Here is a 23,801-nt window from a genome sequence, read left to right as displayed (position 1 = left end):
GCACTAAGGATTCCCAGAGACACTGTTACAAGAGTTCCAATCCTTAGTACTAAGCATGATGATATATGCAGAGGATGTGTACTAGGGAAGTACGCTAAAGCAGCATTTTCCAAAAGTAACAACAGAGCGAAAGGCGTATTGGGTTTGATACACTCAAATATTTGTGGCCCAATGTCCACAAGAGCTCTTAGTGGTGGTGAATACTTCGTCACCTTTATTGATGATCACTCTAGAAAAACCTGGATCTATTTCTTAAAGACCAAGGTTGAGGTCTTTGATCAATTCAAAGAGTTTAAGGCTCTCGTAGAAAACATGACAAGGAAAAAGATAAAGGTATTGCGTTCAGATAATGGTGGAGAGTATACGAACAAGGACTTCACAGATTTCTACGCAAAGGAGGGCATCAAAATATAATGGACAGCTCCATATAATCCAAAATATAATGGAGTAACAAAGAGAAAGAATAGAACTATTGTTGAGGCAGCAAAGGCTATGTTGTATGACCAGGACTTGCCTAGATTCTTATGAGCAAAGGCTTGCAACACAACGGTGTATATCTAGAATAGAACTCCTCACAGAGCATTGGGGAAGAAAATATTTGAAGGTGTCTTCACAGGGATGAAGCCAGAAGTTAGTCATCTCAGGATGTTCGGAAGTGTGACATATTGTCACATTCCAGATGAGAAGCGTAGTAAACTGGATCAGACTACAAAAAAGGGGTACCTCGTAGGATATAGCGAGACCTTGAAAGCATACAGAATCTACATTCCTAGTAGCAAGAAGATTGTAGTAAGATGGGATGCAAAGTTCATGGAGTATAGAGCTTTCAGCAAATCTCAAGAGATGCCAACAGAAGGTCAATCAGTGGATGTTCCATTAGTCCAACAGCAGCAGGGGGAGCAAGGAGGACAAGCAAGAGGACAGACGCCTAGATCGATCATGGTGACCAACGTCAGTATTTCCTCAGAAGTAGGAAATCCAAGCAATTCTCAGCGGATGGAACAGCAGGAACAGGAGGGCGACTTGATTGAGCCTCCCACCACCACTGGTAGAACCAGCAGGGAAGTACGATAGAAGCTGAGGGACGCAAAGGAGTTTGTCAGAGCTCCTAGAACCGAGAAGAAGCAACATAGACAACCTGAAAGGTACCAAGCCTTGGTTGCACAAGTTGAAGAACCCTCCAGCTTTCAGGAAGTCTTACAGCACCAAGTTTGGATGGATGACATGGTAGAAAAATATAGTTCTATCATGACGAATGATGTCTGAGAAGTGGTGCCTAGACCAGAGGATAGATCAGTGGTAGGATCAAGTTGGATCTACAAGATCAAGTATGCTACAGATGGCAATATAGAGAAGTACAAGGCTAGGTTCGTGCTATCAGAAAGTCGTACAGCACCAAGTTTGGGTAGATGCCATGGTAGAACAATATAGTTCTGTCATGACGAATGATGTCTGAGAAGTGGTGCCTAGACCAGAGGATAGATCAGATGTAGGATCAAGTTGGATCTACAAGATCAAGTATGTTGCAGATGGCAATATAGAGAAGTACAAGGCTAGGTTCGTGGCAAAGGGGAACGCACAAAAGGAAGGAATAGACTATGAGGAGACTTTCACCCCAGTAACCAGATATACCTCTATCAGATCCGTTATATCCCTAGCAACTCAAATGGGATGGGAGATTCACAAGATGGATGTCAAGACAACATTCTTGAACGAGGTGATAGAAGAAGAAGTGTATATAGAACAGCCCGAAGGCTTCAAAACTCATGTATGCAGGTTAAAGAAAGCCCTGTATGGGCTCAAACAGGCTCCCAGAGCATGGTATGGTCGGATTGATAGTTACTCGCAGCAGTTGGGATTCGTCAAGAGTGATGCTGATCCCAATCTCTACTATCTAATGGTGGAGAATGAGCCACTAATGGTGGAAGAATGAGAGAGGACCATAAATCAGCAAAATATATAATAGCTATCAACCAATATTGCATACTAAACAAGGTAACCTTAAATTGAGATAAACGGTGAGGGCTTCTAAATCATTCACATGAAAATGCATGGCTAGACACAAAATAACCCAAAATTCAAATAAATAATGGTGGTTTCTGAAATGCTCACATGAAGAACCCTCACATCTAAGAGTTAATGAATCTGGTCACTTACATTAGCATACCATTGTTTACTTTAGCATTGGTGAAAGCTTTCTGCTGATTAGATTTAAATAGATGAAGATAAGATAATTTTATCAATGTCCACTGAATAACCACAAAAATAGGTCAATGGGACTAAGAGTACATCCGGTAAAAATATGAACGAGGATTGTGAAAGCAACTCCCAGATCCGTACTAAAAGCAGACAAAAACAGATATCTAAGTTTCTATCCATGGAAAATGAAAATAGAAGAGAACAAAATATCAGATACAACATAGCTAGGCATCATCTGGGGTTTTATGGATTTGTTGACAAACTGCTATCCCTCCATAGTCGAATGGTGTAATTGTATAGGAGCAAAATATATAAGAGCTTTAAAATGGATAAAAAAAAATAAAAAAAAATTATAGCAACAGATAAAAGAAGCATATATAACAATGCTACATAAAGAAAAATTTGGCCAATTTTGACAGCTAGCTTCATTCAAAAACATTTCTAACCACTATATGGGCAAAATTCAAAATAAACATTTTTTCCATGTAAACCAAGCATGCCACCCTCCAGAGTCCAGACCATGGGAAAGGGTAAGATATTCTTCAGTGCTCAAGGCTGTTTAACAACAAGGCTTGAAGCCATTACAATAATAGTCTCAATGTGAGCTCAACATGTTACTTGTGGAAATTGAAACTGAGTGGAGAGTATAACAATCATTCCTCCCAACTACCCAATATAAACCCAATTGATGAACACATAATAAACATATAAGCTACTGCCTTGGAAAATATTAAGCTGCATAAGCATTGGAAAATAGATGCTCTTACAAACCTTTCTTAGTTGATTAAATTTAATATAACGAGAACGAGAATAACACTGTAGACCCAGGTGAAATTTGTTTTAGAAAGATGTCCCCAAGAATCAAAGCTTGTGGATCATTATGAGGATCATATTTCTTGAAGCAGGACAAAGTTGAAGAGAAATCATTGTATTTTATACATAAACGATAAATGTTGACTATAGACTAACGGATCAATAACAGGAAACAGAAACTATAGTCAATTAGCATGAAGTTGACCAATTGCTATACCAATTAAAAACATGCACCATAGTGTCCAAACTCCAAATTTTTTACTTGAAACAAGAGAACTTAGAACATGTCACTTTCTCATATTCAGAAAAGACATACCTGGGTGGCTATAATCAGAGAAAATTGAGAGAAGAAGGCAGGATTGGTCTCAAGCAAAGCCTCAGGTGATTCCTCTACAAACTTAGCTCCAACGGCATCATTGAGCTCTTGTAGAAATGCACACACACACTTTGCCTTCGATTGACCAATGCTTTCAGTGTCCACTGCATATGCCAGCAAGCAAATGTAACTGCAAGGCAGGAAATGAGATATATTTGAATTCAAAAACTTAAGCTGTAGTGAACATCCAAGAGACATACCCAAAAAATTATTCCCTAGATCTGCTACTTCCACTTTGGAGCCATCAACAACTGTGAAACTTCCTATGCCTCCCAAAACGAGATTTTTCAATGCTTCTGAGCCGGTGGGGCCACAGTTCAACAAGCAAATGCTTGCTCTCTCCAGAGCAGCTTGTCCCTGTTCACCCCATATCCTGCATGAATATTACATTAAACTCTTGAAAGCAGTATTAAGCCCACAGAAATCTATGTTACATTTCAAAGTCTATACTTCCTGTTTCCATGCAATGTAGCCACATAGTTACCTCACAAGTCTGATGATGAAATTAGTGAAATCTTCATTTAGGATGTACACAGAAACAATAATTAATGAGGTCTTCATTTAGGATCTAGAGAGATACAACTACTCTCAGAATATATCCCGTTAAAACAATAAGATTGACTACAGTCAAGAATCAGTAATCAATCAATGGAAAAACTTGAGAAAATAATTCAAAATAACCTAAAACAATAAGCTCCGCTGTGATTGTAAATAGCCAATTCATGCGCTTCGAAAGAAGAAGAAAAAAAAGTAAAACCTATAGGCTATGAGCAACAGAGAAAAAGGTAAAAATCGAGCAGGTATTTGGTATGATGAAATATATGCAGGTACGATTTCACAGCACTTGTATTTCAGATAGACGACGACAGTATAATGTTTCAGATAATCAAATCAAGAAATTAAAATAGCTTTAATTTTAACAGTCTATGACCATTTTATAAGAGACAAACAGGAAATAAAAAAATAACACATGTCCCAAGGGTGCCAGATCGATGCTTTATCCAGCTTCTATGATCTTAGATAGTTGATGGTTAACCTAGGTAAAACCAAGGTTATCATTTTCAATGGTCCAAACCTGCTTTATCTAATTATCATATCTACTTCCAAGGAGAAGAGATCAAGATTATCATAGCTTACAGAAAATTGGGGGTTCAATTCGAAAGGCCTGTTTCAGCTTGGGACATACCCTCCAGCCTTGACTTGACAAGGGATGTAGCTCCTTTGCCCTCTTTGAGGACAGTACTTCCTTAACCACTACCAGGACATCTAGCACCCCCAAATGATGTAAAGCCCCAAGCATCAAGGGGCTAGTATTCAGCAATTTAGGAAGGCTATCACCTCGATAGCTTTTCCTCTCTGTTTTGGTTGGCTCATTTCCAACTCAGGGGGGGAGGGCGGGGCGGGCGCTTCCCTAAAGACAGAATTGCTAAGGCTATAGAGTCAAGGCACAATGTTATTTATGAAAAGTAAGCCTTAAGAAAACAAATTCATCGTAGTATATGAAATATGAAAACAACTGGTATGAGCATGAAAAATTAATGAAAACCACAAGACCAGGTGCTTAATCACACCTTGAGCAAAGGAAGTCATCGGAGAATAGATCAAAGATGACAAGTGCATGATAATGCAAGTCAATAGAGGTTGCTATGCATGCCATAAATCAGCCTTAGCTTGCTGATTTCTACAGTGGAGGATTACCTTGGAAGGCTATAGTGCGAGCACTTTTCATGAATGTGAGATTATGTCATTCTAGCAAAAATGTAACAGCCTTGGTCTAAAATCCATGTAATATAGTTACAAAATAATAACCAAGGTCATGGGACACATATTCCAAGCTGAATGTTGGGCAAAAAAATAGTGACGGGGATCACTTGTGATCACTATTTTCAAAACCGGCCGGCTCAGAACCAACTCGGCCGAGTTGGGCCGAGCCAGGCCAAAAAAATTGACTCAAACTTGGATTCGGTTCGGTCGGCTCGGCCGAGCCAGCATTAACCCGGCCAGGTTAGAAAAAGAGGCCCAGGCTACGAATGAATTGCCTGGAATAACTTAAGTACCATCAATCAAAAGATTCAATGTTCTTTTGAAAAATGAGATCACTGTGACATTTTAACATGCAAACGAACTTTCTGATTATTGACTATTTGAATCACAAATGATAGACTAGGAGCCTACAGAATCGGAAATTGAATCCCATAGAAAACTGAGTTTCACCTTGCAAAATGTATAGTTTCTAAAACACAACTCAGACATCAATATTTGCTGCATAAGTGTTAGTTGCAATATTTGCTGTAGAAGTGTCAATTGACTAGCTGCATATAGCACATCACCAAATCCCACTGACCTCACAAAGACCACGACCTTTCACATCTCCTCTTTTGAAAAGTATTGACACAAAGGTGTCAATTTTAAGCCTAAAGGAAATTTAGAGACAAACATAATTACAGTAATAGAAGAATCTCTCCGTTCGATGAAGTACAAATTAATATAATTATAAATCCAATAATTTGTTCATTTCCTCCTTCTTGTCACCACACCTTCTACAATAGTTGTTCTAATCCATGAAATATCATCAACAATGCCTAAGTTTTATAGAATAATGTGGCATCCACTCCTTTGATGCATCATGCAATAGGCACAGTTTATGTCCCATGCACAGAAATGTTTTTCTCTATGCATCCTCCTTTTCCTCCAAAATAGAATTCAAGGATTAACCGGACATCCAAAATAGAATATGGAGAATAGGCGTAAGTTAATAAAGCCACTTGAAGTGAATGAACAAACTGACACTGCTTAAAAAAAAAAAAAACAATTTCATCCTTATTGTGCAAATTTTTGGATTGAATTTTCCATGTTCTAGTAATCAGAATATCTTGCATCATTTGTTATGTGTTTTTGTTTTGATCTCGATTCCCTATATCATCATCATGTATGTATTGGACAATGCGTTGGGTGCCATTTTGATATAATGGATATATACATGAGCCTGCTTTGATCATATGTTGTCTTCTATCTATATTCTAACGCTGTGTGTTTGGAAACATGAATGAAAATCTTTAAAATTATTTTTTTTATAAAAAAATTAAATATTTAATGTATTTTTTACAATGACCGAGTCATTGAAATCAGTCGGCCGAGTTGATACCGAGTCGGAGTCGGTGTCAAAGTCGGAGTTTTAAAACATTGCTTGTGATTAATTAATGGCTGTGGAAATTGGCAAAGGCTTTGGAAAGGCAAAGTGGCATTAATTGGCATTTTATTTATGGAAATAATGGAAATTAAGAAAAAATAAAGGTGATAGGTAACAAGTAGCATGTGAGGAGGAAAATGAAGGAAAATAATGGAAAATGAAAGAAATAGAGGCCTCATTAATAAAAAGATTTCTAAAGATCAGTTTTTAGTTTTTTGTCAGTTCAGTTTTGGAGCTCTCATTTTCTAAACTCTCTCTCTCATACTCTTGGAAACTTAGAGTTTCTTGGAGCACTCTTAGAGGAGTGTGACATACTTGGGATTTGGAGCAAGAATGCAAAGGAAGAGTAGGAAAGCATAAGAGGACATCGAGATCAGCAGCTACAGCGGGTTTTGCTTGTAGGTACCCAGTTGCATGTATGATTTCCTTGCTAGTTTTGGCATGCATGGCACATGCATGTGGTTTCTTGGTTATAATCTGTCATTGGCATAGAGGATTGCCTGGATTGACAGTGGATTTGCTTAGCCTTGCCATTTCCTAGATAACCATGGTATTGTGGGTTTTATCTTTGTTTTTCTGGTTGGTGCTCATGTTTCTTTGGTTGTGGGTTGAGTTACTAGTACCTGAAAGCTTTGGTTGGACAAACACTCTAGAAGCCCTGTAACAGCTTGGGTTGAGTTAGTAGTCCTGAAAGCCTTGGTTGGACTAATGCTCTTGAAGCCTTTGGTGGGTTGAATTACTAGTCCTGGAAGCCTTGGTTGGAAAAACGCTCTGGAAGCCCTTGGTGGGTTGAATTACTAGTCCTGGAAGCTCTGGTTGGACAAACGCTCTGGAAACCCAACAACAACTATGGGTTGAGTTACTAGTCCTGGAAGACCTGGTTGGAACAAACGCTTTGGAGCCCTAGACATCTTGGGTAGAAACCAATCTGGTGATGGTTAGTGATGTCTGCCCGTGAGGTGGAATCACTAATTGAGGGTTGAGGTGGTTTGGCCACTGGAAGCCCTAGTTTGGTTTCGATTGAGTTGTTTTATGAGATCCCACATTCATGATTGGAATATGGCACTGGGGTGATTGACTGAAAGAAAGATTTGGTTCAACCAATCTACGGTCAGGTGGTACGTGGAAGTCCCAAACCTGGTTGCATTTGCATATGTTAATAAGTGCTCCTTTCCTGTTGTATTTGATGGATAAATACTTGTTCATATGTGACTCTTATGGTTGTTATATCCATGTTGTTTTTGTTGAATATATGCTGGTTAAGAGTATGTTTTATGACAAACTTGATGTATGGCTCTCATCATGTTTTGATTTTGTTAATTTTAGATAACAATGGTATGTTCTATGCTTTAGCACATTTTACTTCAATGTTCCTTATCAGCCCAATGACAGTTCCCAATTATTTCCAGTAACAAACACATTAACTTAAACACATTGACAGTATATGCAAATAGAAGATAAAAACATGTGCAGAAGACAAGCCAAGACAAGAGGACATGAGATTTGGCGGATGCTAGGGAAAAACCCCAAAGTGGGGAAAACCCTTTAATCAAATCTTCTTATTATTATTCAATAGTTCAACAAAGAGAGAGTACAAATATCAAGTTTACTTGCCCAAAACAGTCCTGTCAAAATCAGCAATCAACTGCAGCCCTAACCCAAAAAGTCAATGTTTGTCAAATCAACACCAAAATGTCCTCCAAGCAGCTCAGTCAACAATAGTTCAATTCGGCCTTCCAAGAGAGTCAAAGTCAGCCCAAAACAGTTGAGTCAAACCCAGTCAAACATTGTTGTAATTTTTGCAATCAAATGTTGAAGTCAACCCTAGTCAAAGTATCCCAATCACCTCGAATTCTATGCCAATAAATGCCACCTCCAAAGATTGAATTTATGCCCTCAAAAACGAAGTCAACGCTGGTCTATTTTGTTGAAATTCGGCGAGCAAATAGTCCAAGAAATTCGACCCCGTGCCACACGTGCGAAGTAGAGAGAGGTTGCCTCCAAGATGTATGAACCAATCAAGAGAGGAGAGAGAGAGATGTGTGATGTTATGAGTGATGTCCAAATGAGGAGAGAGGTCACTCCTATTTATACACTTCGTTGAAGGTGAGGAGGCACATCTATTGGGCTTTTGAGCCTACATTGGAATGAGGCCAACCTTGACAATTTGTGCATGGGAGAGAATAAATTCAAAATTCCACTTTTGCTTGTCAGAATGAGATGATCTTTATATCAAAATTGGACCTCCCGAAAAGAGGAATCCAATGCAATAATCATTCCATCATATGAGTTGTCTTAAGGTAGAATTTGGCCCTAGTTGCCAATTTTAACACTCCCTCTCAACTAGGGAGAATTCAACTTGCCAATTCATTAGTCATCATCATGTTATCGTGTTATCATGTACCATCTTTGTCATCACTGCTTTGCTCTGCTCTGTTGAACCATGAAGTAATAATGAAGAAGAAGTGATTGAGAGTGAGTCATAAGATCATACCACTCTCCACTAACTAAAGTCAGTCCTTGATCTCAGATCAAGTTGTTGAACATCATGCCTCCTAGTCATAGGGAGTACGGCAGTACACGATACGTCCATTAATAGTGCTATGGTCCCTCACCAACTTTTCCCAATTCATTGGCCAAATGAGAGGTACTTCCCATGAGTCCCCGACTCTACGGGTAGGATGTGTGTTGGGGCATCGGCAGGAGAAGTTGAACCACTCATCTTGCTCATATGCCATAGGAGAAGGTGAACCACTCATCCTATGCATATGTCAATCGTAGGGGAAGGTGAACCACTCACCCTACATACATGTGTCCTGGTAGGGGAAGGTGAACCACTCACCCTATATCTAGCGCACCACTAGGGGAAGGTGAACCACTCACCCTATGGTTGCTCATAGCTCCAAGAAGTACCCCAAATCCCCAGGATCTCCCAGAGCTCAGTGTTCAACTCATACGAGACCCTCATAGGAGGGTCGTTCCACGACTCCAAGTCTCTCTCAGAAGGTTAAGAATTTGGCCTTCCCAAAGGCTTTGTGAGAATGTATGCAACATGTTCATCTGGTCTAATGTGTTGGAGCCTTATTGCTCCCCATTGTACCATATCCCGGATAAAGTGGTACCTGATATCAAAGAGCTTGGAGCGATCGTGGAACACGGGATTCTCTATTAGTCAAATCCCACTCTGGTTGTCGCAAAAGAGCTTCCTCAACCAAACAGCGTCACACGCGCCATACTCGCAGCAATGTATCTGGCCCCAGTGGTGCTTAAAGCAACCAATTTCTGCTTTCTACTCATCCAAGATATAGAAGCAAACCCCAAAGAGAAGCAGCACCCACACATGCTTTTACAATCCACCACAATGCTAGCCCAATCAGTGTCTAAATATCCATGTAGTCTCAAGTTCCCAACATTGTATCTCAATCCATAGTGGATTGTGCCCTGGAGATATCTTAAGAGATTCTTAGCAGCCATCCAATGAAAATGTGATGAGGCTCGACCATAAATTGACTCAACGTGTTCACGACGAAGCATACGCCAGGACGAGAGTTGACCAAGGACATCAGGGCCCCCACAAGTTGACGATACTCGGAAGGGTTTGCTAATCTGAGCCCAACATAACTCCCACATAGCTTCTTAAAGTTGAGTTCCATCGGAGTAGTCACAAACTTGCAATCCACCATGGCACATCTTTCAAGTAGCTTCATAGTATATTTTCCTTGAGAAAGGAAAATCTCACCTGGCTTTTGCCAGACCTCCAACTCTAGGAAGTAGTGCATCAGTGTTAGGTCCTTCATCTCGAATTTGGAAGCCAACTCCCTCTTGCATTGATGAATGAGAGAGTCTTCACCTATTAGAAAGAGATCATCAACATAAAGGACCAGAATGAGAGGCTTGTCATTTTCAGCCTTGAAGTATAAGTTCGGGTCAACATCGCTTCTTGTAAATCCTAGCTTCATAAGATAGATAATCCTTTCATACCAAGCCCTGGGGGCTTGCTTCAAGCCATAAAGGGCTTTCTTCAACCTACATACATGTGTCATACGATCTTGAACTTCGAACCCCTCGGGTTGTTCTACATAGACTTCCTCCTTAAGCAAACCATGCAAGAAGGCAGTTTTGACATCCATTGATGAAGGCTCCATCCTTGTGAGGCAGCAAGGGCTATGATCGAATGGATGGTGGTATATCGGGCAACCGGTGCAAATATCTCATCATAGTCTACTCCTTCCTTTTGAGAGAAGCCTCGAGCAACAAATTTGGCCTTGAACTTTTCAGCACTCCCATTAGCTCCATGTTTGATCTTGTAGAGCTATTTTGAAGTGACCACTGACTTGTCCTTGGGTCTAGGAACCACATCCCAGACATCATTCTTCATGATCGACTCATACTCCTCGTTCATCGCATCCTTCCAAACTTCTTGTTTCACGGCTTCTTCGAATGTACAAGGCTTAGATTGTACAATGGTACTCATGGCAGCTAAGTACCCTTGGTACCTGTTCAACTTCTTGCTTTCACGAAAATGTCCCTGTTGGTGCAATATGTTTCTCAGCATCTTCAAAAGTATCTTTGAGCCACAAAGGTCTTTTTCTTGAAGTAGTGGGCTCATTAGGAGGTGGATCAATGGGATCCATCGGACCTTCAACATTGAGCATCAGATCATTAGTCGAAGGCTCATCCTGCTTTCCTACATCATCATCATTATTATTGTCCTTCCTAGGGATAAGAAGGTCTCGAACTCTCCTAAGGGCAAAATATTCATCAAAAGTGACATCATGACTTATTTCTACTTCTCTTAGACCAAGCACATAGATTCTATATGCCTTTGAAGTTTCATTGTAGCCCACAAACGTTCCTTTCTTCCTAGATGCATCTAGTTTGTTTCTTTTCTCTTTTGGCACATGAAAATATATGTGGCAACCAAAAATTCTAAAATGAGAAACATCAGGTTTCTTACCGATGAAAACTTCTTCATGTGTCTTGAAGTCCAAAGCTTGATGTAGGCATCTATTTTGAACATACACAACGGTGTTGGCAGATTCTCCCCATAAGCACTTCAGTAGATCTTGGTCATGAAGCATGGCGCATGGGACTTCTATGATAGTTCGATTCTTCCTTTCAACAAAAACATTTTGTTCAAGAGTATATGCAGTAGCAATCTCCCTCTTAACGCCAACTTCTCTACAATAGTCATTGAATTCTTTTGACTCATATTCGTTCCCATTATCGGTCCTCAATATTTTGATCTTCTTCCCTGTTTGATTCTCAACCAAGGCTTTGAAAGAGCAGAACCATTTGAACACTTCAGCCTTCTTTTTTAAGAAATAAATCCATGTTTTGCGAGAGAAGTCATCCACAAAAATAGCATAGTATAAATATCCACCCAAAAATGTCACAGGCAACATACCTAATAGATCAGAATGAACCAATTGAAGAATATCAATGGTTTGAGTTTCACTTGAGGGGAATGGCCCCCTTGTACGTTTTCTAGCTTCACAGCTCTAACAAACACCTTCATGATCTAAGTTCAATTTGGGCATACCTGTGACCATCTTCCTAACATCCAATAAGGCTTTGAAATGAAGGTGAGCAAATCTCTAGTGTCATAATTCGGATTGAAGAGAAGTATCACAAATCATTTCTCCCAACAGACTTCCTCCAACCTGATCAAGACCTTCAACCCTAAATCCAAGAGTGAATGTGTCTTTTGGGTTCTTTTGCCAAACACAAACATTCCCATCAATGAATGTCACCTTGAAACCTTTATCTTCCAACGCAAAAATAGAGACCAGATTCTTTTTCAAATCACGTACATACAATACTTCTTGTAAGTGGAGGGTTTGACCTTGACTTAAGTGAAGAGTAACAGCCCCAATTCCTTCACGGGATAAGTGGCATTATCCCCAAGTATAATCTCCATATTTGTCTTCTTTTCAATCAAGTTTGAGAGAGCCTCTTTGTACCCAGTGAAGTGCCTTGAGGCACCACTATCAATCAACCAATGATCTAATGTATCCGGAGTAGTGGTGAGGGCAGAAATAAGATAAAATTCTTTTTGCTTTTCACCTGCATTAACTTCATCATACCTGGAGTTTCTCGGCTTTTTGGGAGGACGACCATTTCCTTTTCGAGTAGCAGGAGCATTCCTCTTTCCTTTGTTGTTGAACATGTTGCTCATTTGATTGCCATTTCCCTTGTAGTTGTTATTATGGTTGTCATCATCTCTGGAGTATCCTTTTTGTGAGGACACTCTCTAGCGAAGTGGCCAAACCAGTTACAATTGAAGCATCTTCCTTGTAAAAATTTCTGTTTTCCCACCCCGGTTTTCAGTTTCACTTTATTTCTCCCATGTAGTTAAATGCCCTTTCCCATATCCATACATTCAACAAGCTAGAAAAAATAAATTTTGTTGAAAACACAAATTCTGGAAATTTTACAGAATGCTGGAAAATGCAGAAATAAAAAATCAGCAGGTACAAACAGTGATTTAACACATTTAAACACAGAGATTTTTTGTCAATGTGACCCTGGAAAAACACCCTACAACTCTTGGGGAAAACTAGTTCGAGAGCTCTTCTTTATTTCTGAAAATTGCCTTTTTACAGTGAGAAATATTCAACAAAAAATCAGCAAGCAAATTAACAACTTATCTCTTTTCCCGTGCTTCACAGCAAACAAGAAATCACAGCAAACAGGACAGCAATAAATGTTGTACGGCCTCCTCAATTTTCATGCCCATTTTCAACATTAAATGTTGTTGTACGGCTAGCATTAAATGCGTTGTACGGACTGTAATAAATGTGTTGTACGGCCCTCGTTTTGCGTGCAGAAAAATCAGCAAACTGCTCCTCGATTTTTATGCAAACCACTCCTCGAAAATCGTGCCAAAATCTGCCTTTCACTGTGTGCTAAATCAGCTGTACAAATCTGCTCAACTGCTGCCTTGGAATGTGTGCCAAGCTGTTGTCTCCTTCTCCTCCCTGCTCATAAATTCTTCTTGCTCTCTCTCTCAATCTGCTCATGAAAGAATGAATGACCTTTTCCTCCTTTTCCTCCTTTAATCTAACCCTAAGTGACTTTTGGGTGATCCCTAAATCCAATGGCTGAAATAGATTTAGATCTATGGCTGAGATTAAATGCTCATTTAAATCTCACTTTCTATTTTTTAATTCACACCACTTTAATAAAGATCCACTTAGTCATTTATTTCCAAAGTCACTTTTCCTTTCTAATTTTACATTGACTTTAATAAAGTCACTTTAAAATTAGACTTTAGTAACTTTATCACTTAAAGTCACTTTTAAATTAGATTTAACTTTATAAAAATTATAAAAGTCACTTTAGGAAAAAAATTAAATTCTTTTGGACACTTTTCCCTAGGCCAAAGATCAAACCCTTAGAAACCACCTGTCCTCCGGTACCAAATTTCAACACTCCCTCTTACCGAGGAAGGTGTTCCTCACCACACCCATCTTGTCTCTGAAGTAGTCATGCTTGCCCCGTGGTAAGGCTTTGGTAAGAATATCTACAACCTGCTCATCAGTGGGAATATACTCAAGCTTCACAGCGCCCTTCTGAACACAGTGTCTGATGAAATGATATTTGATCCCGATACGCTTTGACCTGTCATGAAATATTGGATTCTCCGTGAGTTTAATGCAACTCTGATTATCACAGTAAATCACTGAAGGTCTCAACGGCTGAGCAAATAATCCAAACATCTTGCGAAGCCAGATGGCCTCACAATTAGCTAGACTGGCTGCCATATACTCTACTTCCGCTGAACTCAATGCTACTGACTGCTGCTTCCGGCTGAACCATGACACTACTGCTGAACCCAACCCAAAACAGCACCCTGAAGTGCTCTTCCTATCAGAAGCACAACCTACCCAATTAGAATCAGTGTATCCTGCCAATCTCACTCCATCCCCCTGCCTGTAGTCCAGACCATAATCCACTGTCCCCTGCAAGTACCACAAAATGTGTTTTGCAGCCACCCAGTGAACCTTCCTAGGCTCACACATAAACTGACTCATCGTGTTGACTGCAAAACAGATATCTGGTCTAGTGTTGACCAAATACATCAAGGAACCAATCAGCTGCCTGTACAATGTGGGATCCACCAACTCAGAATCCGAAGCATGAAGCTTCTTCCAGTTGGTGATCATCGGTGTCGACATGGGTCTACAATCCTCCATGTGGAATCTGCCAAGGATGTCCACAATATACTTCCCCTGCCCCAGGAAGAAATGTCCTTCCTCCTGCCACACCTCCAAACCCAAAAAGTAATGCATCAAGCCGATGTCCTTCATCTCAAACTCCGCCGCAAGATCTCTCTTGCAGTGCTCTATGAGTCTCTCTGCACCAGTAATGACCAAGTCATCCACATACAGCCCCAGAATGAGAGGCTCCTCACCTATCACAATAAAGTAAAGGTTCGGATCTGCCTCACTCTTTGTGAAACCCAACCCCTGCAAGTATGTATCTATCCTAGAGTACCAAGCTCTGGGAGCTTGCTTGAGGCCATAAAGAGCCTTCTTCAGTCTGCACACATGGGACTCCTTCCCATGCACCTCAAAGCCCTGTGGCTGCTCAATGTACACCTCCTCCTGTATGAAGCCATTGAGAAATGCAGTCTTCACATCCATCTGGTGGATCTTCCAACCCATCTCTGCTGCTATTGATATAATGGAGCGGATCGAAGTATATCGAGCCACGAGAGCGAAGGTCTCCTCATAATCAACTCCCTCTACCTCGGAGAATCCTCTAGCCACAAACCTCGCTTTGAATTTCTCAATGCTGCCATCTGCAGCATGCTTTACCTTGTAAATCCATCTGGAAGTAACCACGGATTTGCCCTCAGGCCTCGGCACCACCTCCCAAACATCATTCTTCATAATAGAAGAATACTCCTCCTGCATGGCCTCTCTCCAGACCTGCTGGCTAGCTGCCTCCTCATAGCTAGAAGGCTCAGAGTCAAGGATGCTGGTAACCATTGCCATATAGCTACAAAACCTCTCAGGTGGTCTACTCTCTCTGACCGGCCTCTTCAGCTCAGCAACAGATGTGGCATCTCTCAAGGTGTCCTGAAGCCACTTGGGCTTCCTCTTCCCTGAGTGCACTTCTCCCATAGGAGAATGAAACTCCTCCTCCCCATCATCATCAGGAGCCTGAACTCCTGACTATCTGTCTGTTGTCCTCCTGCCTGCCCCTGAACCTGTAGAAGCTGAGGTACCATGTGAATTGTCCATCAGTGGACTCCCTAGAGAATTGCTCTATGAACTGCTCTGCATGTGTTATAGACATTTTTGTGCCTTACAGCTATAAGCATGAAATGTCCATAATCCAAGGGATCCAAAGTCCCTAAAGATGTTGTTACAGCTCCTAAAGGGACAAGGTCAACCAATGACAGCTTCTCCCAGAAGTTCTCCACCAAAAACCACTCAGAAACAGTCAATTCAGGATCAATTCAAGTGCTCCACTAGCTGCCTGCGTTGCAAAGCACCCCAGCACACTGTCTAGGTGCGTTGCAACGCACTTGAATGCACTACCCAGGTGCATTGAGCGGGAAAGGACAAGTGGCAGAGTCATTCAACGAGGTGGAAAGACCATGGAAGCTTCCAGAATCTTCTCCAATGACACTTGCCTCACTGAATTCGACCAAGTGATGAGTAAGAGGCTCTCAGTCTCCAAGTGGAAGCAAGAACTGACAGAGAGAAGCCACAAGTCAAAACATAAGCTGACTCATCCTCTCTGCTTACATCTATATATGGATCCCTCATTCCAGAGATCCAGAGGCTGGAATTTTGTACTTTGCAGAGAAGTGTTGTTGGTTTGAGATTGAGATTAGTACATTGGGTGATTTATGCTTTGTTGGAGGAGAGGAAGGGATTCCTTTGCTGGGAGGTAGATGCTGGATCGAAACTCACTTGGTTGTATCTCCTCTTGGACTTTCTTATTCTATCAATAAACTATTTGAGTTTCTCCTACATGCTGTGTATCAATGATGTTTTGTTATATTTGCATGTTTAGCATAATCTGATCTTGAGCTTTTTATGAATGTATATCTATATCTTCGTGTAGTTTCTCTCTCTTGTGATCTTGCAGGAATTCGGTGAAGCTGGGCCGGTAAGGGAGCAGGGAGCTGGGAGCTATTGAAGAAAGGAGCGATTGGATCAACAAACTAGCGGAAGACACAGGTTAGTTACATCCTTCCTCCTCATTTACATTTCATAAAGAAGAAATACTCAAGTAGTTTTCCTTGTTTGTTGCTAAGGCACTATCACACCTTAGAGTGAGATAGGGGCGTTCTGAATAGATACTTTTCCCAACAACAAATTGGCGACTCCACTGGGGACGTATCTAGTTAGTTTATTTGTGTTTCTATTGTTGTTCTTCTCATAAACTTAGGAGTGGAGAATCGAACTGCATTTGCCATTTACAAATGCAAAGTAGAGATCTGCCACTCTAGTCCACTCACTGGGCCTGTTTATGATCTGAACAAACTGATCCACAAATGCTCTAACTGCCCTTTGTGATAGCTCTTAGTCCTCCTTTAAATCATCATGTTTTTATCCCTTTCTGAAAGTACTGTAAAGATCTTAAACTCGAAGTTCGATATCATTTCGAACTTAAATTCTAAGTTCGATATTTTAATTTCGTTTTTTGATTTTGCATTTCATGGGCTCCAAAGTATGAATTATAGACTATTAAATCAGTTGTTAGATCCAATTGGTACTCTAATCGTTCGTTTAAAAAAATTTAAAACCTTTCTTTTGTATGACCATAATCTTTCACAAAGATCAAAATTATTGATTGATGAAGGAACAATTGCACCATTTGTTACGAATAAGATACCAATTAATCCATTGATTATTTGACTTTTTCGATAATGAAAATAATCGCATGGAATCATTCGATAACACTTATTTTTCGACGATATCCAACGATCGAGACAATTGGTTGAATCCTGTGAAACTATCTGATCAGAGCTCATTGATAGCTTCTTTTCACGGAGAAAATACGCTCCAATTTTTTGATTATTTGCATCATACTCGGCCAAATTATAGGAATAGATTACCTTCTGATATGAAAAGATTTTATATAAAAAGGAATAATTTTACATATGGACAATTATTCAATCTTTTGATCATCCACAACAATCTATCTTCCTTGCCCATTGGTGAAATAGGACCCGTTCACTCAGAAAAAGAGACTATTTCATTCATCAAATCACAAGTATCTAACATATTATTACCTAAATATTTAAAACGAAAACGAAGTGGTGACCAAACGTTTGTATTAATCTATGATTTGTACAGATCCTTCAATTTACTAACTCGATTGAATCCATTCGTTCGTGAAAAGAGATATCTTTCTTCGATCGAAGAGATTTCTACAACGCCTTTAACAAAAGAACAAATAGTCAATTTTGAAAAAAAAAATTTGCCAACCTTTTTTTAAAAGATCCGATTCAGAAGAAAACAACTTTGATCAATGCTTTAAAAGGGGTTTCAGTTCAAACGTGGGTCTTATTCAAACTCGATCTTATCAAGATGATTTACTATCCGAAATGTTTTCCAATAAGAACGAGGAAATTTTTCCTCGTATTCAAGATTGGTTTGTAACCGAATGTTTAAAAAACAAAATAGTAAACGAAGACATAGATGGAAGGAGTACCCTTTCTAATTCATCTAAAGAGGAACAGAATATTTATAGGATCTCTCAAATAGATAGTATTTTTTCAAAATGGGATTTGTTCAAAACATATATGCCCTGGTTTTTTACCTCTGCATTGTGTAAATATATTGAAAATATGCTTTTAGATACTCTTTCGGAGATATTACTACATGGCAGTAATCCATTTGTATCTATTTTGCAAAATATTAAGCATAATATTTTGCTTAAACGGAATATATTGTGGGAACTTTCTCATCCATTATGGGAACCTATACAATGTAAATTGAGAACGAATCTTATTAATAAGTTTTTTTTTCCAAGTAATAATTTCAAGGATTTTTTCCCTTACTGCAAGGATTTTTTAATAGAGGAAACTAGTGATCGAGAGAAGTCATCAGTTCCATTCATATGGGCACATATGAGATTACTAAATGCTCGGGGGTATAAATATGGGATTCTTATCCCTTTTTTCGTTCTTGGGTATTCTATTCTTCAATATTTTAAAGTTATTTCTTTCACCTTTATCAATATAAAGAGATACTTTGAACTCATCAAGTATTTAAAGCATCCATCATACGTGATAGAGTTGCAAAAAATGATTAATCCTCCCGTGCCTAATAGCTTTCTCTATTATACAATAGACAGATCCAGTTCTCTTCCACAGATTATTAATAGTTTTTTTTCTATGAATATGAAGAGGAAGACGAAGACGAAGAGGAAGACGAAGAATAGAAATATAAAATTGCTTATAACTATAATAAGAGAGTTGAACGGATTGTGCTCTAGTATGGATATCTCCAAAAAAGAGATGAACTTACTAGTTCAGTTTCTAATGACGGAAAAAGCCCTTTTTAAATTTGAATCAATTTTTACTTACAGTCATAATTTATTCAAGAATGAATTTGGAGATCAAATCATTAGACAGCCAAGGCTTATTCACTTACGTTATTTGGCCTACACTTATCAAAAAGGTCTAATTAATTACGGGTTCAATCCATTTTGTTTAGCAGAAAGATGGGTATTCCTTGCTTTTTGTCAGAAGATTACCTCTTCACAAATATTGTGTCAAACCAACCCCACATTTCATGGAAAACCTTTCTCACTCCACTCAGGATCATTACTTTCCAAAGGGATTTTACTAATAGGTCCTATGGGAACTGGCCGATCCTATTTGGTCAAAAGTCTAGCAGCAGACTCATATGTTCCTTTAATAAGAATATCTCTGAAGAAGCTCTGGTATGGTGAGTATTTAGATTACCCTCTTGAACGTATTCCTACTGAGTTTGATCCTTTTGTGAAAGACAAAATGGAAGATTTCCATATTACCTTAGAATTGGCGAAAAGCATGTCTCCTTGCATAATATGGATTCCAAACATTCATGAACTGAATTTAAATGACGCAACTAACTATTTATTTGGTTTTGGCTTCACTGACTTGTTCCTTAGTGTATTAATGAACAATCTCTTTAGATTTAGAGATGGTGAAAAAGATTCTATGAGAAATATTCTTGTTATTGCTTCGACTCATATCCCCCAAAGAGTGGATCCAGCTCTAATAGCTCCAAATCGATTAGATAGATCGATCAATATTCGAATGCTTGTTATCCCACAACGACAAAGGGAATTTCCTATTCTTTTATGTAGCAAAGGATTATACTCGGGAAAATTTCCCGATGAATTTGGATCTATAACCATAGATTATGCTGTACGAGATCTAGCAGCACTGGCCGATGAAGCCTTAATACTTAGTAATACCCGAAATAAATCAGTTATAGACACTAATACAATTCGATCCGCTATTTATAGGCAAATTTTTCATTTACAATCTATGGATAATCAGGTTGGATCCAGTCAAAATGACGAAAGAATTATCTACAAAGTAGGAAAGGCTTTTATACAAAATACGCTTAGAAGAAATTCTCCCATGAATCCTCTATCTACAAAAAAGGAATTATGGAAGAAAAGGTTTTGTTATTTGTCCGAATGGTATTTAGAACCTTCGATTGCCGAAACAACTATGAAGGAATTGACCATACTTCCCCATATTTTGGGTTGCTTGGCCGGATCAGCGGCTCGAGATTCTTGGTCTATATCAGAACGAAATAGAGAGAATTGGATTCCTTTCGATAAATTAGCTGAGCATGATCTTGATATAGCTTCTAGTCTTTTAGAAAGTATTCTGGTGGAGTTTCCATTTTCTAGGTTAGGAATATGTCGGGGTAAGTCCGATAAGGATCAGATCACATTTGCTCCTCAACTCAAAATGAGAGATAATCTAGATCTGATACGATTTATGAAAGAATATGAATTGAAGTTTACTCCCGGCGCAAAACAAAGGGATATGGATGAAGAATTAATAAAGGAAGTAGTTTGGACTCCTAGGATCTGGCGTCTTAGTTTTCTTCGCAGTAATAGATTCGATCATATAAAAACACCCAATTCATTGGGATCTTCGTATCAGTTCGGATCGTTAAGAAAACGGCAGATGGACAGATCTCTATTTCCTATACAATATCCGAAGCAATATAAATACTCTAAGAAACCACTGTTCTTTATAGGAAGACGATTTTTTGGGATTCGTTCCTATGTCAAGAGCAGCGCAGTGTGTTTTCACGCCGAGAATTTTTCGCAAATGAAGAACTGCTGAAAAGGCTTTATATTACTTATGGTGCAAGAAGATTAATAGCACAACCTGATTTTTTCCCTAAAAAAAGTATCCAAAGTTTTTTTCGTAGATATGATTCAAAATCCACGATCAATTCGGTTTTGGTCATGAATTGGTGGAAACCATTGTCTCTTAGACATAGACATATCGAGCATTTCAAACGCATTCAAGCGATTGGTATCCAATTGTACCTTATTGATAGCTTTTATCCGGCCAAAAACCTCAGATCAGACTGCAAACCGTGACCCAGAACCCAGAGACAATTCTCGTTTCTGCTTCAGCGCAGGCTCTGTGAAGAGACTCTGCATTTCAACGCAGGTCCCGAGAGGGCTACCTGCGCTGCAATTCAGTTTCTCTGTGCTGCAGGTGCGCTGATCAGCCTTTGCCCTGTGCAGCTGTGGTTCTTTGCATCCTTGTGTTCAGTTTTATCTCTGTTTTTTGCAGCCTGTTATCAGTGTGTGTACCTATCTGAAAACCCCTTTTCTCTGCCTTAATTCTGCCTCAGTTGTATAAAAGAAACTGTATTTGTTTTTGTGTATTTGTTACATCATTTGCAGTTTCCCATTACAAAAGTAAACTAGTCATACTGTCGCCCTTAGATCTAGACCTGTCGTAAGTGTCGTTTTGATCTTAGGAGTAAGTTTGTTTGCTGTTGGCAGTTGATTGCGCTTTTACTTTTGTCTTTTGGTTTGAATTTATGAATTTCTAAGTGTCGAAACAAGTGTTTACTTCAAAATCATAAAGTGTCGTAATCGTCTTTTTGATTTCAAAAAGAAACTTGTTTGTGTTTTCACTTGAAATCGAATTCAAATTTTGTACAACAGCTTTCTTTTTAGGCATCAATATTAAGAAAGTGAAAACAAATACATGCATTTGTGCATTTGCATATTGATAGTTTGTATGGTTTGATTTAGGAAAAGTGCATTTACAGTGTGCTCTTTGCTCTTTGAGAAAAGATTGTGTCTTTCTTTTCCCCTTGTAGCTAGGATTTTCATTGTTGAAAAGAGATAAATGCTTGCTTATCATCTTTAGACTGCATTTAGGAATTGTATATACATCTCGTGGTGATCCAAAAAGGCAAACTTCTAAGAAAGATCAACCTAAAATAAATTGAATGAACTTAACAACGCTTTGTAACTTAACGCACAACATAGAGGTCTAGGCTAGAGACGTGTTCCGGCGTCGTAAAACCTGGTGACTGTCGATCTCGCTGATGGTTGGGTGATTCCTCCTGAGAGACGATAAGCACCAGTACGGATTGTGCTCCCACGTACCGTCGAGTATATATTGGGAGACCCTTATAGGCATAAAACCTTTATCCATAGGAAGTCGTGTCAGCCGCCCTACTGATCGCAATGCACTGAACACAGCATTCGGGAAGATTGACCGCCCGTACCTTAAAAAGTATTCTGCGGTTTTGCGAAAAGTTTGGCACACCCTCTACCTAGAACTCCAGAGCAGTCCCTTTCGTTCCTTTTCAGACTCCTTAACGGAAAAGGTCCATCTGAGCACTTGTCACTTCAGGCTCATTAAAAATCGAAGGAGACTAGAGTCATCTTTTGCTTTTTCTCGACTCTTTAAAATTGAAAAAGCAAGTTGTGTCCAAGCGTCGTTAAAATTTATTTTAAACGGAATATTCATACCCTTTTTCCTGCGTTGATCTTTAGGTTGAGAAAATGGAGCCTACCAACCAAGGAATTCCCCTTGGTGGAAATCCTAGTCCCTTCTCCTCTTGGGGAGATGTTGGTGCGTCCCATATGGCCACATTGTCGCTTCCAGGAATGACAATTGGCTTGCCAGTCTGGCTCTTCTCAACCAATGTCGTTCAGAACACCACTATTCCTGAACAGTCGAATCAGCAGTTAGACCAGTCCAGAGTTACCCACCAGCCTTCTAATTCCTCTAATTCTTCCTCTCTCCCTTCCTCTTCGCTTGACGGGACTGGCAAAGCTAAAAACCAGGTTCATAAGGAGAAGAAGGAAAAGAAGAAGAAAGAGAAGAAAAAGAAGGAGCCAAAAGCGACTGGGGGCAAACGAGTGTCGTCTAACGAAAATCCACACACAGCACTGACTAGGCCTAAATCGCCATGTGTCATATGCAAGGGAGACCACTTTCACAGAGATTGTCCCTGCATCCCTCGGATACTAAGGGACTGCTCTCCCCGTTTGCACAATCCGGTGGCATCAACCTCTGATAGCCATGTTGAAAGCACGCCGTCAACTAGCGAAAGTGAAGTCCCAGGACAAAAAGGGAGAGCTAGATCTCCCTGTAAACTGTGCGAAGGCAACCACGCCATCCACCGTTGTCCCTTCTTAGACGAAGCGAAAAGAGTTTTGGATGATCGTCCGGTTTCACCGTTACGACTTCCTCCTGGATATAAAAAACTCTTGTCGAGTCCTTCGTTAGTTGAAAATCCAGCTGGCCCGCTCAAGTGGTCAGCTGAAGCGCCGGTCATTGAAGATGAACCAGCTGAATCCATACCCGACGAAAGTCAAAAGGTCGAGGCGGCAGTTGACCCGGTCTTGCCTTCAGAGGTTTTATCTTCGAATGACATAGTCACTGAAGAGAACAAGGATGACACCATCCAAATTCTCTTCATCAACACAGACTCCGACGAACACGGGGGCAATCCACCCATTCCTTTATCGCAGGAAGGAAGTTCGTCAGAGCGATACCCGGCCGTTTACTCGGTCCCACCACCAAGCAACCTAGTTGTATCCTTCGACTGGAACCAACTAGGCAGACCCCGTTTGCCAGCAAGCATACCATTCAGAATTATCATCCAAATATACAGAATGGTCATGGCTGGCACCATCATTGATGAGGGGGCATCTGTGAGTATCCTTTCCTCTACTGCTTGGAAAGCGCTTGGTTCGCCA

General features: G+C 39.8%; 1 protein-coding gene across 4 annotated transcripts in view; it reads right to left on the bottom strand.

Annotated features, from left to right (window-relative positions):
* The window catches only part of LOC149244898 (NEDD8-activating enzyme E1 regulatory subunit AXR1-like), a 303,335-nt gene that overhangs the window by 249,988 nt on the left and 29,546 nt on the right, over nt 1-23,801 (bottom strand). For all 4 annotated transcript variants that reach the window (XM_089457594.1, XM_089457593.1, XM_089457592.1 and 1 more), the window contains 2 exons: nt 3,589-3,761; nt 3,329-3,492 (listed from right to left, as the gene is read on the bottom strand). In XM_089457594.1, coding sequence (XP_089313720.1) covers nt 3,329-3,492; nt 3,589-3,761 — 337 coding nt within the window. The remainder of the gene's footprint in view (nt 1-3,328; nt 3,493-3,588; nt 3,762-23,801) is intronic.

Source organism: Pinus tabuliformis, chromosome 7 (assembly GCF_031772625.1).
Source record: "Pinus tabuliformis cultivar Carrire ecotype Pingquan chromosome 7, CPIR1, whole genome shotgun sequence".
In the NCBI taxonomy this organism is placed as follows: domain Eukaryota; kingdom Viridiplantae; phylum Streptophyta; class Pinopsida; order Pinales; family Pinaceae; genus Pinus; species Pinus tabuliformis.
Note: the sequence above shows the minus strand (reverse complement) of the source record. Positions and strands in the feature narration are given on the sequence as shown.